The sequence below is a fragment of the Plecotus auritus genome, assembly GCF_963455305.1.
Source record: "Plecotus auritus genome assembly, chromosome: 1".
In the NCBI taxonomy this organism is placed as follows: domain Eukaryota; kingdom Metazoa; phylum Chordata; class Mammalia; order Chiroptera; family Vespertilionidae; genus Plecotus; species Plecotus auritus.
The window spans coordinates 24,771,102-24,793,033 of NC_137770.1; the positions used below are offsets into that span (position 1 = coordinate 24,771,102).

Genomic DNA, 21,932 nt, shown 5'->3' on the forward strand with positions numbered 1-21,932 from the left:
AGAAGGATGAGGATGCTCACCTAGCCAGCCAGTTTTGCCCCTGTCGATCAACAAGGAAACAGACTCTGCAGAACCAGGTCCCTCCTGGACACTTTTTCCATGGCTTTGACCTCCCTCTATGCCCTCTGAATTCCCCTTGAACCACTTCCTGTCTCCCTAGGTTAACTCCACCAATATGCATTAAGCACCTACTCTGTGCTATGTGCTGTTCTAGGCATTGGGGACACAGATGAGTTTCTATTCATGGGGTTCATAATCTGGCAAGAAAAGATCAGCATATAATCAAGTCCAACAGATGATAACCAGTCAAGGGGATGGGCCAGATTGTAGCTGCAAAGAGAGAGAGATCATTTCCCCTCAGGAGGGGTCAGGGATGGCTTCCCTCATGGGTGAGAAGGGTTTTAAAGGATAAACAGGCGTTTGCCAGGCAGACTCGGGGTCAGCCATAGTACAAAAAGAAAGGAATAGGTCTGAGGTGTATACTTAGATAAAAGTTGCCCAGATTAAGGAGGCGATTGGACAACGAAGAGAGAGAAGGATAAGATACCCTCCATGTCTTGGCTGGGGTCCCTGCATCAAAGGAGGGAGAGATGAGGAAGGCACGGGAGGAGCAGAGGTGGAGAGCGAGGCTGCAATCCCATGTTGCATGTGCTGGTGTGAGGCATCCTGAGTCGTCACCAGAGTGAGACACTGAGATTCAGACATCGGGGTCATTGAGGGCAGGTGGTGAGAGAATAAGGAGGGGCATGGGATGGGGGAAAGCACCGGCTCAGAAGAGAGGGGTTCCGCCTCCAAATATGTTGATGCCAGGCTAAAGGGAGGCACGGAGCAGGGCAGAGCATCAGGGTGGCCCTGGAGGAGGATGTCGGGAAGTCCGAACCTCCCCTCTGCAACCACACAGGCTGAGGGGGAGGAGAGGCCTCGCATGGTGTGGCAATTCTTCCATCTGCCATTTCAGAAACGAGACATGGGCCCCATTTCCCCTCCCATCTCCGCACTAAACTTTACCTATGTGTCCAACAACCCACACAGCCAAGAAGGGGTGTTCTGAGAGCGGAGTTAGCTGGAATTCCAGACACAATGAGTGACATTTCACATGGTGGTTAGGAGAGCAGGCTGGCAGCCAGACTAGACTGGCCCTGAGCAAATCCCAGCTATGTGACCTTAGACAAGTGCCTTAATGTCTCTGTACCTCAGTTTCCGTACCTGTCAAATGGGTATGGTAATAGGACCTACTTCATGGGATTGCTGTGAGGAAGAAATAAGTTAATACATGGAATGTTCTTAGGACAAAGCCCGGCACATAGTAAGTGCTCAATAAATGTGCTCATGCTATTACTATGATTACAACTGCCCGCCTGACACTACAGAATCTAAATACAAGTACTGGGCTCTGGAAATGTTGCCGGCTGCGCTCTGGCTGTGCTGATTCGACAAATCCAGCAGCTGGATGGCTTTCCTCCGATGGAACGAGACCTGAGCACTTTCCAGCCTAGAGGTCAGACAAGCCATGGAGACTGAGTATGTGGTGAGTGTGTGTGTGTGTGACTCTGAAAGGCGGTTCCCAAACCCGGACCTGCTTTCTGGACCAGGAGTCGTGCATCCACTCCTCCAGGATCCTGTGTTTCTGCAGGCTCACCCAGTGGGGTCCTCCACACTCCTTCCCACCCTGGGAAGTTTCCGTAGTGGCCCATGAGGTGTAGTGCCATCAAAGGCCTGTAGGGGGCTCTAGAGCTCTTCCATTCCCATACTCTGGGCTGTGAAGGGACCACACTTAAAACAATGGTGTGCTTACGCGGGCTGTGTGACTTTGCTGCTCAAAGAGGCAGTGAAGAGAAGCTGGGGTTTGCTGGTGCCCTATTAGTGAGCCCCAGTTCATCCACACTCCCAACTGGCTGTTGCAGATTTAGCCCCTTGTCCTCCCTACCCCACCGTCTAACACTGATTGGGGCAGTTTCTCCACAGCCACCTAGGGGATGCCACCAAAGGGCAGCCTCCTGTCCTTGTGCGGGAAGGCAGGCAGAGGCCACGGCTTTGGCTTCCGAGGTGCAGCAAGGGTAGCTTCCAATTGCTGGGGTCTCAGGTTCTAGCAGTCCAGCCCCCAACCTGCTTGCTGGGGAAACGTCACGCCGAGACAGGTTCCTGAAAAGACTTGGCTTACCCTGTTCCTCCCCAAGGCAAACTCAACAGCTTTGGGTCCTGGGTGTGGAGACGGCATTTGGCAGATTTACTTACCTGATTGCAATGCTATCGATGTGTCTGGATGACAGAAATCACTAGTACCCACTAACTTCTAAGGACACGCTCAACCGAATAAGTTAATATTGGCAAAAAGTTAAAGATAGTTATTAAAAAAAAAACAACAAAAAAAACAAGCCCTAGCCGTTTTGTCTCAGTGGATAGAGCATCGGCCTGCGGACTGAAGGGTCCCGGGTTCGATTCTGGTCAAGGGCACATGCCCAGGTCGCGGGCTTGATCCCCAGTGTGGGGCGTGCAGGAGGCAGCCGATCAATGATTCTCTCTCATCATTGATGTTTCTATCTTTCTCTCCCTCTCTCTTCCTCTCTGAAATCAATAAAAATATATTTAAAAAAAGAAATGTCAGATAATTGTCATTTAAAAAAAAAACAATTTAAAAACACTAAACATGTAATCATTATTTTGGGCTCCAAACACAGAAAAAATAAGGGAACTGTGTTTCTTAATCAAAACAACTTTAAAAAAACACACATGGGTAGGATTGTCAGATTTAGCAAATACTGCCTGGGACATGCTTATCCTAAAAAATTAGTCATAGTTTACCTAAAATCCAAATTTAACTGGGTGTCCTATATTTTATTGGGCAACTCTGCCCATAGGACTGAGGATATAGAGATTCATTCAGAGGAAATACCCTATTCACACACCCCTATCCCTGTCCCAAATCATAATTCCTTCTCTAATCCCCTGTGTTACGTAGGGAAACCCAAGCTACGTTGATCGCATTAAACAAGGTAATTAGTCCAAGCACCCCAATCTTACTGCTGAGGACGCTTATTGTGAGGTTATGTCAAAGGGAGGAAAAGTAACTTCCAAAAGATAACATCAAGAAATTAGCAAGAGCATGGAACACTTAATGAACACCCCATATGACCTGGCACTTGTGAATTAACAAGGTTTACTCTTCACAACAACCCTGGGAGGTAGACACTGTTAGTGGAAACTAAACAGAATATCTACAGGTCTTGTTTCTGTAGTTCTTGCAAAGGCACCTACATTTCTGGTCAATTACTTCCCCGGGAAAGAAAGAGGAAGGAAACCAAGACAGACTCCATCCCACCCACAAACAAACCGGCGTATTCCTAATGCAACCCCAGGTCTGCCGCTGTTTGGTTCTGTGCCCCTTGCACAGGAAACTGTCTGAATTTCAATAAACCATCACTGGCATGGGGTACGGGATTGTGGGGGAGAGGCGGGTGGGAAACCCATTACAATCTTCAGTAAGTTGGCCTTACAACTGAGGGAGGTGTGTTACACCCCGGGATAATAAACAGCTCATTTGCTGTGAATAAAGGCACGCTCAAGCCATCCCACCACTCGGGGACAATGACATGCAGATTCCAAATGTTCTCTGTAAGAAAAAAACACCCTTTCTCCTAATCCCTCTTAAACTCAACAAGACTGATTGGTTTTTATTATTCATGAATTAATTTTTTACTCGGGGTCCAACAAGGGAATTGAAGCTATCACGTTTCTCACTGACTGAGGGGGAAAAAGCAGATCTCGCTCAACCTGCGCAGCACGGCCACTCTGGCTGGGATCCTTGAGGGCAGGCTGTTTTGTTTGTTAAATCAGTTAATAATCAATTAAAAGCCCAAAGCTTTGGGTTGTTTTTCTTTTAGAAAAAAATAAAATTAAATAAGAACATAAGTAAAAAATTAAAGTAGAAAAAAAAAGGCAGACAGCTGAGGGACCCTGGTATATGAGGTGCCTCCTTTATACTAGGCTGGTGTGTGTATTAGGCTGCCTCCTATTTTCAAGGCACATACAAAAAAGGGGGTGGGGGGTGAGGAATGGGAGGAAATAACAAAGGCAGCTCCGATTTCAAAAGTAACGCCCAGATGAGCAGTCTGCGCGGGAGCAGGTCTGAGTCTGGAAGTCAGCATGAGGAGTCGCAGGAGGGGTCACAGGACCCAGAGGGTCGGCTCTCTGGTGGTCTCCCTCTAATCTCTGCCTCCAGGGGGCAGGTGGCGGTACCCAGGAGCAGGGAACAACAGCCTCAGAGAAGCTGGATGGCCAAGAAGGCAATCAAGGGTGGCGAGGTGACTTTGCCTCTTTCTTCACACAGTTCTTTTCCCAGCTATTCACATGCGCCAAGTCAAAGCCCCCCCTCCCCCCATTCCGTCCTCTGTGTGCCTTTGGTCTGCAAACCACTCCTGAGATCGCAGCCAGAGGAACCATGGAACTCGGGGAGACCTAGAGGCAGAGCATGGGCCTCAGACACTCGCTCGCTCGTGGCAGTGGTCAGACCTGACGCAGCATCCTTCTACAAGACACATTTCTCCCCTCCTAATTCAAAGGCAACACACCCAGCATTTCTCAGGGTGGGGCACGTGGCTGACTACCCGTTTGTCCATTATTTCAGAGACCAGACAGTTTTAGCTCCTGGATGGATTTAGACATGCATGGTTATGTTTGCAGGAAAACATTTATGTTCGGGGGAAAGCCACAGCAACCCTCATCCGGTTACCATGAGAAACTGGTTAGGGGAATTGCTTTGTGCTTTTGGGGAAGAAAAAGCTGCAAGCTATTATTACCGTTATCATAATTATTACAACCATCGCATTATTGCTATTATTTCTGGAAAAGCGGCGTTCTTTCTGCCAAAGCGTGTTAAGCTTGATTGCCTAGGTAGACAATGTCAACACACCCAAGAGACAAATGACAAGGATGGAGGCTAAAAGGAAAGGATAAGCACCCCGCTCTGCATGTGTGCTGAAGGGGTGTTGTGCCATCAGAAGGGGATGTGTTCTGCCGATCGATGCAAAAAACAAAACGTTTACTCTGCGTGGCCAAAGTCCCAAACAAGAGCTCCAAGTGCCAGGAAGTGAGACGAGAGGAGAGATTTAAATATTGCTTTTGAATAAAGTTCCGTGCTTCCTGATATCCTCGCCCGCACCATCGTTCTCAGGTAACAGGCACAGCAAACCTGGCATCTGCCTGTAACCAGGAGGCTTTTGCCTCCCTGTTCCCACCAATGCCCGTGAGCCGACCCCTGACAGTGTGCATCAGACACTGAAGGCTGCATCAGGACAGGCTGGCCACCGAGGGCATACTGCTTTGGGACTTCACCCCGCCAACCCTGCTCGGCCCCTCAAAACAGCTTGAACACACCCACACACTCATACAGGCACATACACACGCACACACTCAGGGAGACCCCCCCTCCCCCTACACACACACACACACAGACCCACACACCCTATCTTCCTTCCTCCAAAACAGAAAATCAAAGAGGGAGAAAAGGACAAGGGCAAACTAGAGCAACTTGGAATACAAATAGAGGGGGAAATAAGTAAGGACAAAGGAAAATGTTAAGTTGTAAGACATGAGAGAAATCTCATCTAAAACATCACCCTTCACACCCCCCACCTTCCCGTAGCATTTCCTTACGACTATCTTTCCTTGTTCTTTGCCCTTCAGAAACCAAGAAAACACAAAAAGGCCAGGAACACTCAAAAACCATTTTCCAGGTATCTTTAAAAAAAAAAAAAAAAAATACACGCCAGGTTAAAAAAAAAAAAATACCAAAACCATAAATATAATAAAATCCTAAAAAATTAACAAGAAGAATAAAACACAAACCTAACTTATAAATTCAAGTGAATTCAAACAAATTTTTAAAAAAGAGCGCCAAGTTAAGATAACACCTGGGCTGGGGTTTGGAAACTCCTCGTTTCCTAGGTGAAAGGTTTGCCTCTCATTGGCACTTGGCATCCATACAGTCTTCCCCAAACACCGATGTCCCGGGGGAGGCTGGCTGCTGATTGGCAGGAGAGGACCCTGATATTGTTTTAAATGAAAATTGATCACATTTAAAACCAGAATATAACAACAAAACCTTGTCGGAGTTTGTTTGACTGCCTATTGACCTCTGGATGAAATGACATTGAGAAATAAAATAACATTGTCCAGAAAACCATTCCCAGAAAAGGTTCAATCCCAGAGATGCAGAACAATAGTAGTGAATAGAATATTTTAAAGTCCTAAGGAAGAGAGAGAGAGAGAGAGAGAGGGAACACTTCTCTGGGACTAAAATGTGTATAGGTTAAAAAGATGGGGAAAGCCAAAACCGGTTTGGCTCAGTGGATAGAGCGTCGGCCTGCGGACTGAAGGGTCCCGAGTTCGATTCCGGTCAAGGGCATGTACCTTGGTTGCGGGCACATCCCCAGTGGGGGGTGTGCAGGAGGCAGCTGATCGATGTTTCTCTCTCATCGATGTTTCTAGCTCTCTATCACTCTCCCTTCCTCTCTGTAAAAAATCAATAAAATATAAAAAAAAAAAAAAAAAAAAAAAAAGATGGGGAAAAATTATATCTCTAACCCCCAGGAAAACTTTCATTTGGGGTTTATTTTGATCCGAGTTCATACATATTTGAATTAAGCCATTCAAGCAATAGGGGTGTTTTTCTACCTTGTCCAATTCCATACTGAAAGTTCCATGGGCAGGTTAACTGGTATGATTTTCCTCGATTTAAGAAAACCTTTGACCCTTTCAGCTATAGATGATCAATGGCTACACCCAGGGAGAGAGGGGAAGCCAGGAACCTGGCCCCGAACTGCCCAAATGCTCCTGCAAGTGTGGCCAGGGCTGCCCCCTCACGTCCTCCGGGCCCTGCCCAGCCCTGCCCAGCCCAGCACACTGGAGAGGCCCTTAAGAAAGACCGAAGCCAGCTGCAGGGACAGCCTGCCCTCAGCTTCCTCCGTGCTCCCTTTCGCACCATGGAAAAACCCCAGGCTCCACAGCTTCCACTGGAATGTGGCCACAGCCTGACCTCAGCCCAGGCCAGGGTACCGCAGGCAGCAGGGGCTGCATTTAAATAGCAGAGCCCCTTGCCCCCTCTTTCTCCCATCCTGAAGGGGAACAGTCCATAACACACACACACACACACACACACTCACACACACACACACCCTTCAGGTAGGAATTCTCCCAGGAATGGATGCAGCTTTTCACGTTTCGAGGTTCAGAGAAATCCCCTCCAACAGGGGCGTTGACAGCAATAAGAAAGGACTTGACACTCCCTTAAGCCACTGCTTATAAATAAAGGCGCTGTAGGATCCTTCCTATTCTAATCCCGGTCAGTACAGAAAGATGCTCTAGATAGGCAGGTACAAGTGCACTCACCGGCCAGAGAGGGGAGACCACGTGGCTCCGTGGCTCCCCACTTGTCCAGGTGGTTGGTTGGGGGCTCTCTGCTCCCAGGGACAAATGGAGCCACTGCTCTCCTATGGCTGAGCCCCTCCCTGAGTGGGACCCCCGGGCTGTCCAGCTCTGTGGAACCCAGGAGCCAGCAGGCAGGCCCTTCCCCCTGCCCGCTGAGCCTTAGGAGTGCTCGCTGGAAGTTAAGATGTGTCCCTTCTAGAGCCTGCCTTTCTCCAAGAAGGCCCCCAGGGCTGCAGACCAGCATGGGCCCAAAGTCACAGCCTTGCAGCATGCTGGGGAAGAGAGGGAGGGAACGCCCCAGAGCAGCCTGCCACACAGGGTCACACTGTTACAGGAGGCGAGGGTCACTTGTCCAGTGGCCTAGGGAAGAAATAACTCACCTCTCCCAGGCACTGCCCTGACATCCCCTCTGAGGATGGGGTCTGCTCGTTACCAGGACAGCTCTGCCATTATCAGTGAAAGGTCAGTGGCCGCACCAGAGGCAGGAGGCAGGCTGGCCCGGTGAGAGTTAATCTGCCCGGCCTGCCATCGCAGGGTCACCGTGATGTGCAGAGAAGTTGAGCATCCCCGACCCCCAGAGCTGGTCTGCTAATTACATTTGCAATTATAACTACCAACACCTCCCTGCCCAGGGACCAGGCCACACCAGCCACGCCAGGGGACACCGGGACCAGAGGAAGCCTATGGGCCCCATCTCCGAAGAATGACCACGCGCATGCTCCCAGAGGTCTGGGACTGCTGGGGCTGAGAAAGGGAAGCTCACCAGAGACGAAGCCCAGTCAGGGGTCACCAGCATTTACAGTCTTTGATTTATCCGTAGAAATCAGCAAAAGGCCTCAAGGCAAACAGGCAGGATGTGGACTCAGACTTGTCTGGTTCCAGCCCATCCCAAGTTCCTGGCATGGTGTGTGGACCCTCCACTTAAAACCCCTTCCTGGGCGCACGTGCCCTCTAAGAACTAAGTGCCTATGGAGGACATCAGAGATTGAGCACGAAGGGTCCCTACGGGAACATTCGGTCAAGAGTCAGCAGACTGTAAGACAGAGGCTCCCAGCAGAGCCGGAGGGAGTTCTGGCTGATTCTGGGCAGACCTCCTGGTCAGGCTGGGCCAGCACTCGGGGGCCTCACTTTCTGGAGGTGGAAAGAGCCCCAGGGGGGCCCACAGGTGTGGGGAGGCATCAGCATGGGGTGTTCAGGGTGTGGGTCAGAATTCACTTGGAAGGAATAGCTTATGGTCTAAATATTTGCTATCCCTCCCCCTGAAATTAGAACCACAAATAATTTGAATCGTGTTGAGGAAGTCCTAGAGCATCTGGACAGACAAGTTCCAGAGAAGGGCACTGTAGAACGGTCAAAAGCATCTGTTTCTTGTCCCTTTGTCTTCTACTAGTAAATTGTCTCTCCTTTTGCATCCTGCCCATTCACACACCAATGCCATCGCCACCCCCAATGCACATGCGTTTTCAATGTCTCTCTCACACCCTTTCCTTTGGCCTGCTAAACTTGCGCAGACCCCTCCAGTTCCAAGCGCTCCAAAGAAACAAGGCATTTTGCAAAGGACTGAGGAAGGAGGCAAACTTCTTCATTGAGTTTATATTATCTTTAAAAACCATTGGAGCCCAGCCGGCATGGCTCAATGGTTGAGCATCGACCTGTGAACCAGGAGGTCACGGTTCAATTCCCGATCAAGGCACATGCCCGGGTTGCAGGCTCGATCCCCAGTGTGGGGCGTGAAGCATGCAGCCGATAAGTGATTCTCTCTTATCATTGATGTTTCTATCTCTCCCCTCTCCCTTCCTCTCTGAAATCAATAAAAATATATTTTAAAAAACCAGTTATGAGGAACATGAATCCAGACAAAGATACAAGGACCCCTTGAGCTAGGGCCAGGGGCACTCTGAGACTGAGACGGCGGGGTTGTGACATGAATTCTCTATCACAGCCACTTCCCTCGCACTGCTTTCCTTGAAAAGTCCCCTCTGTCCCTCTCTCTTGGACTAAATGGGATACTTAATTGTGGGACAGGTTGTTTCTACAAATATATATATATATATATTTATGAAATATCTTTTCATATATCCTCATTACTGGTAAAATAGAGGATTGTTTCTAAAATGAAGGGGACTGGGGAAATAATAAGCCCCGGGAGGAAATTTCCAGTTGATGTCAGGCTCTCACTGAGCTGGAAAGGGCCTTCCCGGGACTGGGCCTTCCTCATTGACCTCCTGTTTCCTCCTAGTTTATCGCCCTTGGGCCTGAACAAGTCCAGCCCCCTATCACCCATCCTCTTCCACGGCAGCCTGCATTTCCAGAATGGTGGCAGGCACATAGGTTTATCTCCTAGAGCCCCTCCCTTGGAAAACCAAGGCTAATGTCCTCACTGTGATTTATTTTTAAATGTACCATTAAAAATTAATTTCCCCCTTTGTTTTTCTCTGGGTCACTGATTCTGAATTACCATGTGGCATTTTTCCTACGTGTGAAGCCACATATTTTACCTTCAGGACAATTTGTTCTTTGTTTCTTTAATAGCAACAAAGTGGTCACTGGCAGCCCCCCCTCCACCCCCCAGTTTTTATGCTGAGGGTCTCCAGCCGGGTGGCTCACGGATACATTTATACACAGGCACACGCAGGCCAGCACGCTCACTCCCACTCCAGCTGATTATATATGTACATAAAATATTGATTAGAAATGGTAATGGAGTCACCTACAGGATTGGCTACAGGAAAATGAAAATGAAGGATAGAAAGGTATGAAGGTACGTGTGTGTGTGCGCGCGCGTGCACATGTATATGTGTGGGGCAGGGAGAGAGAATTTCTCACCTGGGAAAGTGAGAATAACACTAAAGCCTTGAAAAACGCTCTCTGAATGTTAGCAGGTGAGGAGAGCTGAACCGTGGTCCCTGTGGCCCTGGGTTTTCTCAAGTCCAGGAATGTTGACTAAGCCACATGGGTAGAAACTGTGTGTACAGAGCACATGCACCCATTCATGGATATGGTCCCAGAGAAACATCAGCACTGAAATGAATGGATTCGTCCTACTGTCCTTCCAACCAACCACAAAATGCTACCAAGGGCTCTAAAGCTACTTGTCATGAAGCACGGGGGTTGAGGTCAGAAAGCTGCCTCCCGGCACCCCAGCCTCTGCCCTCCCAGCCGGGCCCTTGGAGATTTTGCACCTGCACCATAGCAGACCTAAACCTCGCCAGGAGGCTCACCTCCGTGCATGGGGCCAGCTCACCAATGTGCCAGGCATCGCACAGGGTTGCTTGCTCCTCGGGGGCAACAACGGGTATATTTATGGGTTTTCCTGTGCTCCATGGAGTGAGAAGCTAATTCTTTGCAAAGAAGCCAGGAAGGGTAGGGAATCCAAACCACGGTCAGGCTCACTCCATCAATGACTCCCACATCAAACCTCCCAGACACCTAGGACTCGGCTCCCTCACTCCCCTTGGCTGCTTCCCTGACATTCCCTCTTTGCCCATATTTCTCCTCAAACTCAAGCCAGGGTTGCCATCAACTCGATGAATTACCCAGCTGCTAAACCCTCCATCTCCCCTCTCCTTGCTTTCTGAACATAGTCAAAGGACGTATTTCCCCCATTTGAATTTTCATATTTATTGTCTATGACTTGAGCCAGGGACACATACATAGATATTTCCAGCTCACCTAAAGAAGTCACCTCTGGAGAGAGGGAGCCTAAATAATTTAAATATCAAATATTTGTCTCACTTGGTAGTGTTATGTGAGAAAATGCCCCACAAGCATCAAACATTGTTCTCAGCCTCACCTACCCACCCCGAGGTTTCTTTCACGGCTCCCACTAGCTTTGAGGAGGGAGCATCTCATGGCACCACCCAACCCCTCAGCCCACCGGCCATACAAGCTGGGATCATCGGTGTAACCTATAAATAGAATGAAGAGCCACTTTTCAAGCGGAGGGAAATCTGAATCCATTATAATTAAGGGTTCCCCTCATCTCCCAAGCCACGCACCACCTTCTGACACTCTTGTCTAAATTCTAGCGGCACCAAAAGGACCCTCACCCAAGGAACTCCTAAAACTAGAACCGAAAAGGTCAGCGTGGAGGCTGGAGCAGTCCGGTCGTTGACAGGAGATGCTGCTGTGAAGTTGCCTCGGCTCTCGCGCGCGTGGTCCACCCGGGGTGGAGGTGGTCTGTGCAGCGAGGGGGCGGTTGAACACTCCCTGGAACCCCACATTCACTACCCAGAGTATTTATGTTAGGGATGTACTGCGTCTTGGGAGGAGGGGTACAAAAATGAAAGGACGGTGGAATGAGCAGTGACTCTGGTAGTTTAGTTAGCTTCAGAAAAAAAAGAGGAAGAAAAGCACGAAGTTGAGCAGGTCCGCGAGAAACTAGACTTTTCATTTTATTATTATTTTCTAAGCATTCCGAGGGACCACTCTGCGGGCTCCCACACCCAGATGCCTGGGCACCTGCCCGGAAGCGGAGGGACACTGAGCGCCAGAGGGGAGACCCGGGCAGGGACCCGGAGAGGGACCCGGACAGGTGGCCCTGGGAGGGAAACTGCCGGTGGCCAGAGCCTGACTCCGCGGAGCCCAGGGTTGGATGCTTGGGTCAGCCCCCCGTCGTTCAGGGGGATCAGTTCTCCACTTTCCACTCTGCGCGCGCGCGTGCGCGGCGCGCTGCCCAAGCCCGGGGACCCGCGGTTCCTGGGAGTCCAGTTCCTTAGCCCCCCGCCGCCACCTACGCCAACGCTGCTTGGACCACCCCAGGTTCCCTCCAGGTGAGTGCAAAGCCGCCCCGGGGCACGGAAATCTCGCCTGTCTGTTCCGCAGGGCGCAACCTCCTCCAAAGCCTGGAACCAACTTTGCTGGTGCCGCAGCACCGGGCTGTGTCCCGACTCCTGGCTGGTGCGGGCTTCCCTCGCAGGGCTTGCGGGGCGCAGTGCGTCCCAGCCCGGCCGTGCCGTCCGCACCCCTGGGGAGCCTGGACTCCGGGAACCGCGCTGAGTGCGCGCCCTCGGGGCTCCCCACTCGGACAGCTGGGCGAGGCGGCGCTGCCCGCCCGCTGTTTCCAAACCCGCGCACCACCTATGATTTCGCTCCCTTGCCCACCATTTTTGACCCCCAGTATGGAAATAAATGTTCAAGTTAAAGGGAGGCTTTCTCACACAGGACGAGACATCTTTGCGACTTTCCCGCACCTGTTCTGGGCTTGCTCCTCCCCGTTCCACAGAAACGCAAATATTTTCTCTTCAGGAGAGGAAGAGAGAGTGAATGAGAAACCGCTGCTCCAAAAGTCAAGAGTTTGTAAAGGGGATACGGGAAAAGTTAGATGCAGGCCACCCCCGAGAAGGAAACCCAGGAAGTGTGCGGCTTTCCCCCTCCGACACTCCCCAAGTGCACCCGGGGTCCCGGCCACTTCAAGGATGCCGAGAAGAACTGCGACACCCAGGACAGAGACAGCCCCACCGGCAGAAGGACAGACCGACCAACCCACGGAGGAGCCGTGCACCTACTGGTTGTGGTAGCCGAGGGGGTCCGGGATGCAGAGTTCTGACACGTCCATCAGGCCCGGTTTAGCATTCCCAATTGGTAAAGAAAGACGGCGGGGAAATCACGCGGAAGAGCGAGTGAAGGGCACTGGCGAGGTGCGAGTCCGGCCGGGCACCGTGAGCTGGAGGAGGCAGGGCGGGAGGAAGCGCCGTGGCGGGGCGAGGGGGAGGCGGGGAGCGGTGCGCGCACAGCCCGGCGCACCGGCTCCTGCACACACTCCGAGCGGGCAGAGGGGACAGGGGCCGTGGAGGAAGCTCGGGCACTGGAGACTTGGAGCCCACTAACCCTACTGTAGCTTTAAGGCTGGGAGACTGATGTATGGTTTGGCTCCTATTGGCTACCTCTCAGGGGCTGGACTTAAAGTGACAGAATCAAGCTGGGGTGGGGGGAGGGGGGAGCCAGAGAGACTTCAATGGAATCAAACGCTCCAGCGAGGTCCCCACCTCCTGAGGAGCAGGGGCACTAGGCAGTGGAGCCACAAAGCCTGCCCTCTCACCGTTAAAGAAAAAACAATTTTTGTCCAACTGGCTCGTGGGACTGGGGGGTTGAAAGATTTGCTGCCTATATACCCTTCAACCTCCGTCCTATCTTTTTAACTGGCAGGTCTAGCAAACTCACCTCTCAGCTTTTTGGAATGGGTCTGTTTTCCAGATTAAAAATGAGTCACATTTCTCCACTCGCACAACAAGGAGAAGAGGCCAGCGCCCTAGACATTTGCAGCCTCAAACCCTGTGTTTGGTGTGCAGAAGTGCAAAGGGTCAGGCCAGCAGGTGAGGCACAGCGAGAGAGAGGAGAAGAGAAACAATTCCCTGCCCAGCGCCCCTCACCTGGGCCAGTTGGTTCTGAACCGCTTTCATATGGCTCCATACCCAGAGTGTGCATCTATAAAATGCTCTCTACATGCATAAAATGACGCTCTCTTCATTGGCAACTCTCAGAAATGTACCCAGGACACAGACACAGGCAAATAAATTCCAGTCCGCTTCGGAAAATACAATAGTGGTTAACACAACCAATCTCCCTGCCACATCCACTTCGAGGCACACAGTAGACACTTCAACATACACACCTGAATCCCCAGCTACGAAAACACCTGCATTCCTGTCTGCTGCTCCCTCCATGAACCTGAATGTTATGGGCTGCCACTGAACCAAAAGCAAGCTCTAAGCCATGCCCCAATTCTTCTTCTGGGGCTTGTCATCTTTTGAGATGTGCCAGCCACAGGGATAATAATCAATTTGATGATTCAAATGAGTGTAGGGAGGGAGGTAGGCATAGAATTATTTAAAAGGGGAAGAAAAGCCCTCAGGAGAGATCACCACCTTGTTCTCCTAGATTCTACAGAAGACAATGAGCAGTGGGTGGTGGCGGGGGGGGGAAGACATAATTTTATCATCAAAATAACGTCTAAATGGAGTGTAACTCCAGGCAGTGTTCAAGCACTTCAGGAATAAAAGCAGGAGGGTTGTGAGAAACCCCAGGAGGGGCCAGCTGCTGGGAGGGGCTGGGGACTGGGCAGCAAGGCTGCAGATGATTCTTGACTTGGATAAATGAAAGCGCGCAGGCTGGGGCGCAGCTGAGATCTTTCATAAGCGCTGAAGTGGAGGAACGCGGGATTCTCCGCGCATGGGCTGGGGCAGGTATCTCACAGAGAGATGGATGAAGATGTCTGCTCTGTCAGCAGAACCCCAGCAGCCCCGGGGTTTTTTGTTTTTTGTTTTAACCGCATAAGGACTTGGTGACATTAGAGAAGGAAAGGGTGCCGAGACTCTTTCCTTGAGCTGCTACACCAGCACCCTATCTTGCCAAGACCTCAGTGCTGGTTTCTCTGCATCCTGTCTGGCTCCGGAAGTCCCTTCTCCAAGCACACAGCAGCCAGGGAGCGCTTTGTAAATGCACGTCCGATGCGCCCTTGTCACAATTCAAAAAGAGACCCCAGTTCTTCCTGTGGCCTACAAGGAAGGCCCCACTTGGCCCAGGCCACACGCCTCTCAGTCCTTGCGTCTGCCACCTAGAACACCCCACCTTCCAGACCACACCAGAACCTTCTGCTAGTCACTTTGCTTCGGGTAATTTACCAGTTTGCAATTACATATATGTATATCGGTACAAGCAATCACACACACACACACACACTAGATTGTAAGCTCTGTGAAGGCAAGGACCGAGGACCATGTCTGTTTTGGTTAACTGGGGAATCTCATGGCACTTAGAAGTTGCTTGATAAAGATTTTGTGAATGAATTTGTAAACTGTAGCCTTCTGGGGTGGGGTGCCAGAGCCTGCTGCCCCAGAAGGGGGTGAAGCCCTGGCAGGTTGCTTGGGATCAGCTGGCTCTGCTTTGTGTGGGTACACTGTGTTTAACTGGAGGCAGAACACTCGGTGGAGCATGAAAAGAACACTTCACAGCCTAGAGCCGTGGATGCAAAGCCACTGGCAGCAAATGAGGGACATGAGGAGGTCTGCGTCGGTTAGGAAGCTAGCCTAGCACCTGCACGCAAGCACTGTCTGTCTCGCCTCGCTTCTGGGCATGAGCTGGTTGTCCTCCCTAGAAGGAGGTCCTTGAGACCCGTCCTCCTCAGACTGCCCCCCTCCACTGTGCCCATCCAACCGCCTTAGCCTAGGGGCAGAGTTTTTTCTCCTTTGCCTCCCTGGCAAGCGTGAGCCTGCAGACCCTGCTACAGGAGAGATGAGGGCCTGCCGGCAGGGACGCCCTAGGAATCCGATGCAGCCTGGCAGGCCCAGGCCACCATGGCCAGGTTACACAGTGTTCATGGGGCCAGCCCACTCTGTCTACAGTCAGCTCACAGGGGACAGGGTTTCTCCCCAGAGCCAGGGTCTGTTTCCATGTAGCTGGAGAGGCAGCGGGTGGGGAGGTGGGGGTGGGGTGAGGAATGAGTGCAGAGGATCCTGGATCCATGTGACCTTGCCAAAGTCATCTGTTCTCCAGAAAACCAAGATGGCACAGGGGGTAAATGGGACAGGCAGGGCTCTTGGATTCCTTCAAACCGGAAATTCACCCAACCAATCAATCATCACTTCATACCTCCACTGCTCACCCAGAGCAGGGGCTATGTGTAATCCATCTCTCACAAAAAGCTCTACGCCTCCCCTTCACTGTCCTATGTCCCAATACTGCACCCCCAACTGGGCAAGCCAGCCAAAAGGAAACGGGACAAAAGGTATTAGACACAGTAATTGCAGAGTGTGTAAGGGGACCGCAGCTCATTTTGTTTTCGTGACAAACCCCCTTAAATAGATATGTATTCCATTCACAGAACCTTACGGGTAAGAAGGCTTAGGGATCATTTAGAACCATCATCAGAATTTATAATTAAGGAAGTTTGTGAATTTCGCTGTGTGGTGAAGTGACCTACCCAAGGTCACACAGCAAGTAACTAGCAAAGCATGCCATCTATGGACTTCTACTTATCCAGCTCCTGAATCTTTGTACTCAAGTCTCTTCACTTCCTCTCCTCTCTCCTCCCCCAAGTTCAAGCTCTTTCCTAGGGAATCTGAAGCCAAACCCGAGCAGCGCCACTGGCAACACACACCCAGGCTTCTATGTCCGCACCCTTCCCCAGGTGGTTTCCTGGGAGGTGGTTCCTGGAGGCAGATGCCTAGGAAAAACATTCCCAGACGCAGTCCTGCCCTCCTGTTCCCCAAACCTGTGTTTCTCTGGGTACGAAAACCTCCAACTGAATGGTGGATGTGGGACACAGGTCCACGCTACCCACCCCACTTTCCCATCCCAGTCTGACTAAGTCCTTAGAATGGGCTGTCCTTTTGCCTGCACCTGGATCTCAAGGGTCACCCAAGTGGCCTTGCTGGGATCCAAGTGGCGGACCTCAGCACAGCACCCCTTGCTACAGATGGTGAAAACCCCACTGCTCTCAGAGTCTGGTCTTGGTGTGCATCGTCCCTCGCTTGAGGCAGCCTCCCTGACACCAGTCATTTCTGCACACATAAGGCAGCAGCAAGGAGGTTATCTTGGGTTCTTGGATCCCCTCCTTATGTAATGCTCACAACCCAATAAGAAGAGGCAGTTCTTTTTCTCTCACTTTTCAAGCCAGGCAACTTAGTAGGAGCTGGTGGGCTCAACCTGGGCCCCAGGAGGGCAGAGGACTTGATGGCTTCCCCATTCAAAGACAGGAGCCACCGGGAAGTTTTGGAGACTCCGCCGCATGTGCCCAAGTCCAGTGAATGTGGACACTAATTGACTTGTTACGCCACCCCTGACCCTCAGCCTCACCCACATCCCCTGAACCCACGTTTCCAGTTGAGAATGGTGCCTTGCGGAACACCCGAGGTGCTCAGCCACTTCTTACCACCAGCCCAGGACGGAGAGGAGCTCCGTGGAACCCACTGTCTGAATCACACTCCAAGCTTGTTTCTCTTCTGCCCCGGGGTCAGCGCTGGCGGAGGAGGGTCCATTGACAGTCTGTGAGGAGTAAGGAGGGCCTGGCCTGGACAGCAAGCCTAACCCGCGCATCCCCGGGCACAGTGCCCATCAGGCCCGGGCGCCATGGCCTCCAGGCTAGGGAGAATGTTGCTGGCCCCACACATCTGCGGTCCCACTCACCCTTGTCCCCCTACTTGAATCGGGGGTGCGGAGTTATATCCCCGAGTGGTGGTCAGCAGACTGGCGGCCCATTGGCTGGCACGCATCCCAAGGATCATAATTAACTGATAACACTAATACAATGTGAGTTTGTACTCCCATAATAGTCTCCTGCTGACAGATAAATGCTGCGGAAGCATGATGGCTTTTCCTGGCGCTGTAATGGGCCATTATTGGGGCAAGAAGGCTCATGTCCTATTAGCACTGCCACCATGACACCAAAGAAAATATGAAGGGGACGACGTCTTGAGTGGAGAAATGCTTGGGTCCCTCCCACCATCACCGTCATCCCTTTCATTATCTGAAAGCCCTACCAGGAGTCTTGGAATGAATTCCAGGCATTTCAAAGATCCAGTATGACTTTTTTTCTGAGTCTCAAAATCCTATTCCCATCAACATGGCTAAATAGTATATCAGAGTTCTCTGTTTGCCAAAAAGGCCCCTTCCTTCGGGCAGTGGGCAAGGGGGCAACTGCCCACCATGCAGGTGGGGGTCAGGCGTGCGACACACGTCTCTCAATAGAAACAACGACCTTTCTCCCTCCCAATCACCGGGAGAACAGAAGCACATTAAGACATGGTAGCTTTGCCTCTGCCAAATTTCTGTGTGTGTGTGTGTGTGTGTGTGTGTGTGTGTGTGTGTGTGTGTGTGTTGCGGGGGGGCGGGGGGGACAAGAAGAGAAGAAGTGTAAAGAGGGAGGAGGAAGTGGAAGGAGGGGAGGAGAAAGGAGCACTGTGCCTTGATAGTACCTGGTACCCAAGAGGCATCGAACAACTGGCTATTGACTAAATGAGTGATCTGTCTGATTAAATATTTTCCGTGAGAGTGGATTATGGTTTTCTTTCCTTATAACAAAGAAATTTGACCTTATTTGCATCCTGTGTCACATATAATTAATCTACCATCCAATTTCTTATGACTTCTGCATCCATTGAAGAATAAACCAGAGTTGGTTTCACATAGCCATACAATTTGCTTCTCAGGTCTCATCATCAGTAAAAGGAAAGCCTCTCTTTGATGGGAAAACAACTGTGAATATCTCATGGTCAACACTGGCCACAGCATTAACAGTTTGCTTTGCAAACTCACAGATTACGCCTCCGTGTACATTCCTGTTCTCAAGGATAATTATCTCAGAGAAACCTCAAAATACACGAAATGTTTGGAAAATGAATTCAAAGGGACCACACACACGTAAGGTGTTGCTGTTGAGTGGGAACAAAGGAAGATGTTGGCCGAGCCTGTCTCCCTGGCATCAGTGACATGAGATTCAAAACTGGGAACATTCAGACGCGCCTTCATTTCCTAATGGCTCGGTGAAGGTAGACCTTGTTATTTCATCCTTTTTCAGAATAAAATGCTTTTTGTTTGTTTGTTTCACTCTAATAAAATGTTTTATGGGAGAAGAAAAAAAAAACACCAGCAAATGCTTTTAGGTTTTAGGAACAATCAAATGTGGTTTGTAAACTGTAAAGTGCTGTCCCTACATAAACATGATCAAGGCGATACCTTCTGACGGTGTTCCTCCAGAAGCAAACTGCTGGCCCAGCACGACCTTCACAATGTATATCACAGTGAAGCCAGCCCCGCTGGTGAACTGCCCACTGCTCGGGACAACGTGATCGGGAGTGGTCAGTACCAATTCCAGTTGCAGTCTTGGGCTCTGTCGCAGGGCCATCCCTCACATCTTTATTCTTCACAAGCAATTGGGAGCATGGAGCTTCAGGAAGATTCCTGACTTAGAAGCGGTTGCCTTTCCTAGAAGGACGAGACAAGGCAGGAAGGGAAACTGCAGAACCCACCAAAGCTTAGAAAAAATGGGTGGAAGGCAGTCAGTGATACAAGATTTAATATGGATAAACACCGGTAATACACTTGTCAGCAATGACCCTAGAAGGAGCGGACGGTGGCAGAGCCGGTGGGAGAGCAGCGATGCAGAGAGACATCTGGGGTCAGAACAGATAGCACATTAAGCATGGGCCTCCAGCTCAATGGCATGATAAACACTGCTTTGGGGTAATTCTACAAAACCCAGCCGAGCAAGGAGCAGCAATAATTCCTCTTTACTCTCCCTTACAAAAGGCATAGATGGAATTTTATGCTCAGCCCCAAGGAGCTTGCTTCGAAAGCAGACCGGAAGGGTGAGGAGGAAAGGTCTCAAAGAGAGGTGGAGACAGTGCCCACGGCCTCCTGAAGGTGTTGGAGCCCCGCCAGGAGAGGGACAACGTGGAGCAAGGTGGGATGGGTTGTCCCTGCACACGGATGGATAAATACTTGGGTCCCCGCGCTGAGTCACACACCCAGTAGGTGTCGTCTCAAGTTCCTGTGACTGCCTCCTTTTTCTGTCTCTTGTTCAGCACCCCATTCAGGCCAAGTCTCACCTCCACTTCCAGTGCATGAGTCTGGCTTACCGAGGGGCCAGATAATGTACCCCAGACGTGAAGGAGGGTAGCTCCCCAAATTCCTCCTTTTCTGCCCTCTGTGTACTGTTTTGTGGTGATTTTTTTTTTTTTCAAAGAAACCTTCCAAAAAAGACACACATGCCAAAGCCACCTGCAAGTGTCTTCGGGGCTACATGGGAAGTGGTGGCCAGCACCACAGCATATCATGTCAGACTGCTTAGCATCTATCCTCACCTCAATCCCCGTTTTTCTCACCCTCGATTCCCTGGCCTTGCACCTCCCAAATGAAGTGTCAGCATTTTCCATGCCTGTCTCAGGCTCTCCGTTCTAGGGGACCAGGGCTAATATACAGGCTGAATGAGCAAACAACGAAGGTCCACTGACTTGCTCTCACTTGAAACTATTTTATTATTTACTACCCCTCCCTTGGTTAGGAGAGGCGAGCATAATGAGGACAGCAATTGATGGATTACGATGGGTGGTCACTGCATGAGCTACAGACTCCCTGTTTTACAAAGGCCCACGTGGTCCCCACCTACCCACCCACTCACCCATCCACTCGGACACTCTGACTCTACCATCAAGAAGTTCAGCTCCATGGTGTCATCTGAAACCAGCTGATGGGACCATCTGGCCCAGTATCCCTTCTCCACTCTTCTTTTTCCTTCACCCAACATACCCAGAAGGCCAAGCGCATACAACGAACTCTTGAACAACAAGGGTTTAAACTACACAGGTCCACTTATACCTGGATTTTTCCCTCAATAAATACCATGAATGTATTTTTTCTTCCTTATGATTTTTCTTAATAACAGTTCCTTTTCTCCAGCTTACTTTATTGTGACAATATAGTATGTAATACATACAACATACAAAATACATGGTAATCCACTATGTTATTGGTAAGGCTTCCTGTCAACAGTAGGCTATTAATATAAAGTTTTGGGGAGCCAGGAGTTAGTGGATTTCTGACTGCAAAAGGTTGTTCATGGGTCACCTGTACTGTACGCTCCCTTTTCCCTGTTTTTCCCCCGCACCCACACCCACCCAACAATAACTCTAAGCTGCTTTTGGGCTTACGGCCCAGGAGAGTCCAGTGGCTTTAGGAGTAGAAGTCTGTGGCTTCACACAGCAGACATCTAAGCAGCAAGTAGTTTCAACTTTCTGGTCTACCGTCCTTGGCACAATGGCTGTCACATCCAGCTTGTCCCCCGTGATTGAAGGATGGCTCTTGTGGCATAGGCACCACTGCCTCCCCAAGCTGTGCCCAAATCCAGGAAAGGGGTGTATGCAGATGTGCATTTATGTTGGGGGAAATGTTGCTCCTTATGACTCTAGTTTGTTTGTCATTTGTTTGTTTTGATTTTACTTTAGTCGAGAGGAAATTCTTCCCCAGAATTTCCCCATCCCCATCCCAGCAGGCTTATCCTCACATCTTCTTGGCCAGAATCCAGTCACATACTCACTCCAAACCAATCACTGTCGAGGAGAAATGGATCACCATGATTGGTTTAAAATATGTTTACTCCCAAAAGCTGGGGGCGAGGCTCACCGTTCCTGAGTGCACCAACGTTCAATGGCAAACAAATCTGCTTCTGTTAGAGCAGAGGTGGGAATGACTGTGGGTCAGCACCCCACAGTGTTGCCCAGTGGTTGACTGTCAACCCATGAATCAGGAGGTCATGGTTCCATTCCCTGTCAGAGCACATGCCCAGGTTGTGGGCTCGATCCCTAGCAGGGGGCATGCAGGAGGCAGCCAATGGATGTTGATGTTTCTCTCTCATTGAGGTTTCTATCTCTCCCTCTTCCTTTCTCTCTCTCTAAAAAAATCAGTAAAATCTTATTTTTAAAAAATAAGAAGAAAACAACAGTTAAGGCACAGTGACTCTTGAGACAGAGGAAGAACTGGAAGTGCTCCAGTCATGGTCTTGTATGTGACCC

General features: G+C 50.5%; 1 protein-coding gene across 2 annotated transcripts in view; it reads right to left on the reverse strand.

The window, feature by feature from the left end:
* Positions 1-17,338, reverse strand: part of ESRRB (estrogen related receptor beta) — a 108,494-nt gene extending 91,156 nt beyond the window's left edge. The window contains exon 1 of one of the 2 annotated variants that reach the window (XM_080679320.1): positions 17,297-17,338. Coding sequence is in view for 1 of the 2 variants with exons in the window: in XM_080679321.1 (XP_080535447.1) it covers positions 12,933-12,982 (50 nt within the window). In the remaining variant the exon portion in view is untranslated. Of the gene's footprint in view, positions 1-12,932; positions 13,016-17,296 lie in introns of those variants that run through there. The other variant, XM_080679321.1, reaches the window with a different exon arrangement.
* Positions 17,339-21,932: the final 4,594 nt, after the last annotated feature.